The sequence below is a fragment of the Liolophura sinensis genome, chromosome 1 (genome assembly GCF_032854445.1).
Source record: "Liolophura sinensis isolate JHLJ2023 chromosome 1, CUHK_Ljap_v2, whole genome shotgun sequence".
NCBI classification, from domain to species: domain Eukaryota; kingdom Metazoa; phylum Mollusca; class Polyplacophora; order Chitonida; family Chitonidae; genus Liolophura; species Liolophura sinensis.
In genome coordinates this window covers 47,613,588-47,617,092 of record NC_088295.1, presented here as the reverse complement: position 1 = coordinate 47,617,092, position 3,505 = coordinate 47,613,588, and the positions used below count along the sequence as shown (strand labels likewise).

General features: G+C 41.6%; 1 protein-coding gene across 1 annotated transcript; it reads left to right on the top strand.

The window, feature by feature from the left end:
- The first annotated feature begins 942 nt into the window (after nucleotides 1-942).
- LOC135482352 (kelch-like protein 30) lies at nucleotides 943-3,201 on the top strand. The gene is made up of 2 exons (XM_064762287.1): nucleotides 943-1,029; nucleotides 1,482-3,201. Exon 2 carries the CDS (start codon nucleotides 1,501-1,503, stop codon nucleotides 3,019-3,021), a length of 1,521 nt encoding a protein of 506 aa, XP_064618357.1. The 5' UTR covers nucleotides 943-1,029; nucleotides 1,482-1,500; the 3' UTR covers nucleotides 3,022-3,201.
- Nucleotides 3,202-3,505: the final 304 nt, after the last annotated feature.

Sequence of the window (3,505 nt, the reverse complement as noted above, 5' to 3'; positions counted from 1 at the left end):
AAAGTGAGATAATGCTACGGTATCGCACAGTTTGCAAACAGTTATCCTGTGTTCAAGCCATTATTTTAATTCTGTTAATATTAACTACATAAAAATAGGTCATAGAGTTGGGCAATTGTTCATTTATTTTTGTTTACTGTATTGCACTGAAAGTAATTAAATGTCTCGAAAGTTTATCTTGTGAAATCATGCTCAAAATAGTAACTGTTTAGTGAATACATGTATAGGCATTACTCAACCAGGCGCTCGGTACCGCTAAGAAATGATACGCACGTATATATGTAAAGACTTATCTTCCTTCTACTCTACATAACACGGCCTGAAACTAACCACCCATAAATTTGTTTTCGCAGAAGACGATAGAAATGATATACAGCGCGTTGCATCGACCCTCTTATTTAGTAGCGAGTTTTCAGCTCGAGCGCGTCAATCATAGCGATGAGAGTGTGTATACAAGTGTATACACACGCCTAGCTAGCCTGTCTCGCAGTGCTCATGCAACGGGTGTAACACACGCAATCTCTCAAGTGGAAGTAGTAACGATACACGAGTATCTTGCTTACTTTTAAATAAATGAATTTATTCAGCAGTCTATCGCACACACTACTAGACCATATTATGTAATACGTAGTAATAATTTAGAAACGCGTTAACTAAGTTCGACTCTAACCTTAAATTCTTAGAAGGAGATGTATGTGCTTTCGTTTTTCAGCATTTCGTACTTTCGTTACTTTCGTTTTCAGCATGTTCTGATCAGTGCAACTGAATGGTTCATTTAACTGCTAAGGCCAGGTCTCGTGTTTGAGAATCAGCAATGCCAACGTCACCAGTGTTGGTAAACAAGTATGAATTTTTCAGGGAATTCCCAGTCTTACATGGCTATAAATACAAGTGAGGAGTCTGCGCAGCTCAGATGTGACTCACGGAGTGCATCGTGGGATCGTTGAGGATTAGGCTCCTTGCAACCTGTTAACCTATGAAGGAGTTTCAGCTTTATTTAAGCTTAAGATCGGAAACACATTCGTAATGGTAAGCATGGTTATGAAAAAACCCTAAGGTGAAAGAGAGTTGGGAGATTTACATGCCATGGGTTTTTTGTTGTTGTTGTTATTTTGTTTGTTTTTTTTTCTGTAGAAGATGTTCTTAGGTGCGATCTATACCAAACTTTAAATTTGCAATTCTTTGCAAAACTGGTCCCAGATATCCTATAAAACATCCATCCCCGAGGTTCATATTGTGTAGTTTCCGGAAACCTGGTCTATCACAAGTCATCCACACGCATAATAAGTGTTTTTTCCGGACAACTGGAAATAAGGCATATTCAACATGCCATTCGGTTCCGCTTCTAACGGAAAAGTAGTAATCATTTGTTGTCTTTGTTTACGCTTGAATTTTACCGACCGCTGACTACATGTACATGTATATGCCGAGTGGCCTGTGCCTATCATTTGCTCATTGCAATATCTCTGCCTTGTTCACAGGTTTATTGATGCCAGCACCATGTCAGAAGTTTACAACTCCAGAGTTTCTGCTTTCCCGGTGGAATTGGGAGATTGGGCTAGTCTTCTGCCAGTGGATGTCAACGGTCATCAACTGATGTGCCAGCTTGGCGTATTGCAGCATTGCAGAATTCCGATTGCCCACACCCAAAATCTATCGGTGGCAAAATTCCATGTCGACCAGAGCATCTTTGAAGAATTCGTTTCATGGCTAAGAACTGGTTTTTTGAACATAACACACGAAAACGTGGAGGGTTTTGCGTACGCAGCATTCAAAAACAACATAACTTACCTCCTTCACGTCTGTGAGCAGTATTACCTGGGGCAGTTGACGGAAACTTCGTGCCTTGAATTGTGGGTGATAGGAGGAAACTATGGATGCCGCACTTTGGAGAGCGAAGCCCTTAGGCTCGTTCGAGAAAACTTTGAAAACGTCATAAAATCGGACTCTTGGCTTTCGTTAGACATTCACCACGTGAAACTATTGGTGAATGACAAGTCTGTAAATATTCACTCACCGAAAGCAAAACGGGACGCAGTTTTTCGATGGAGTCAATATGACTGTGGCACCAGAACGGATGCCTGGGAACTTATGAACTGCTTGCCTAATTTCAGTGGCTTAGATCTGAACAGCAACGGAGAACCAGAGACGAGTTCGTGTTCATCTTGCTGCAGTGTGCTATGTGTTGGTGATACTGGAAGAGGCCTGCGCCTTTTTGAGGCGAAAGTCGAAAACAACCGTACGTTGAGCTTGAACAAGTTAAATATGAAGGTCGCGAAAACAATTGACGCACAAAGCGCTTTTCAGTATAGTCCAGAGGAGAAGCGCTTATTTGCTTGCACTGAACACGAGATATGGAGCCTGAAACACACGGAGAGTACAAAGTTAGCAAAGCTACCTTTTGATCGATCGAAACATATGATCTGCGTCATTATGGACGAGGTTTTTGTTCTTGGAGGTTACTGGGATGTAAAGCGTACTGACTACATTCACACCTATAGCAGAAGAAAGCGTAAATGGTCAACAAGCAGCCTTCGACTAAGCTGGGGCCTTGTGTCGGGTAAAAGCGTCTCTGTGGGCTCTCAAGTGTTTATGTTTGGAAACCAAATAAAAGACGAATATGGAGAGGTTTATCAGAAGAAGATGCTACAACGCCTGGACACGTCACGGCGGCGGATTTCAGACGTCTTGTCGCCCCCGCCATTTCCGAAAGACAATGCCTACGTGGAAACTGCCGTGGCATCGCCCCACGACTTGATTTACGTCTTTTCAAGCCATGGTGACTTACTCGAATACGACCCTAAGACAGGTTCTTACGGTGCCATGGCTCCTCTCCCTTGTGCGAGATCCCGATTTGGGACTTTGGTGCACGACGAAACTCTGTACGTGTTTGGGGGCCAGGAAAGAGAGGTGCCAACAAGGAATGGTTCGATTAAAAGTTACTGCCTGGACCTGAATCACCCAAATGCTACCTGGAGAGAGTGTGGCTCCGTGTCCGAGCAAGTGCAGATTTTGTCTTGAGTGTCTTTACATTGTGCGAGCAAACATTATTTCCGGCATTAGCGTGACAAATTATTTAAACTCAACATCTTGTAAACATCAATACAGACTTCGCTCATTTATTTACTTAACCTATTTAAATACAATGTGTATGTTGTTCAAGAATTAAGAACATTACAATAAATTATTTCTTTGTGAAAACTTCGTTTGTTTATGTATACATTTATTCGGCTATAATATTGGATAACCGATTTTATGGTTTAAAAATGTTTTAAAGAATGATTGATCGTTTGGTTGATTGATTCAGTAAAATCCTCTCCGTGTGGTGGTACTTTGGTATGTCAAATGATTTCCGTGTGGTGGTACTTTGGTATGTCAAATGATTTCCGTGTGGTGGTACTTTGGTATGTCAAATGATTTCCGTGTGGTGGTACTTTGGTATGTCAAATGATTTCCGTGTGGTAGTACTTTGGTATGTCAAATGATTTCCGTGTCGTGGTACTTT

Coding starts and splice junctions, on each gene's coding strand:
- LOC135482352 (XM_064762287.1), top strand. CDS start 1,501: ATGTCAGAAGTTTACAACTCCAGAGTTTCTGCTTTCCCGGTGGAATTG.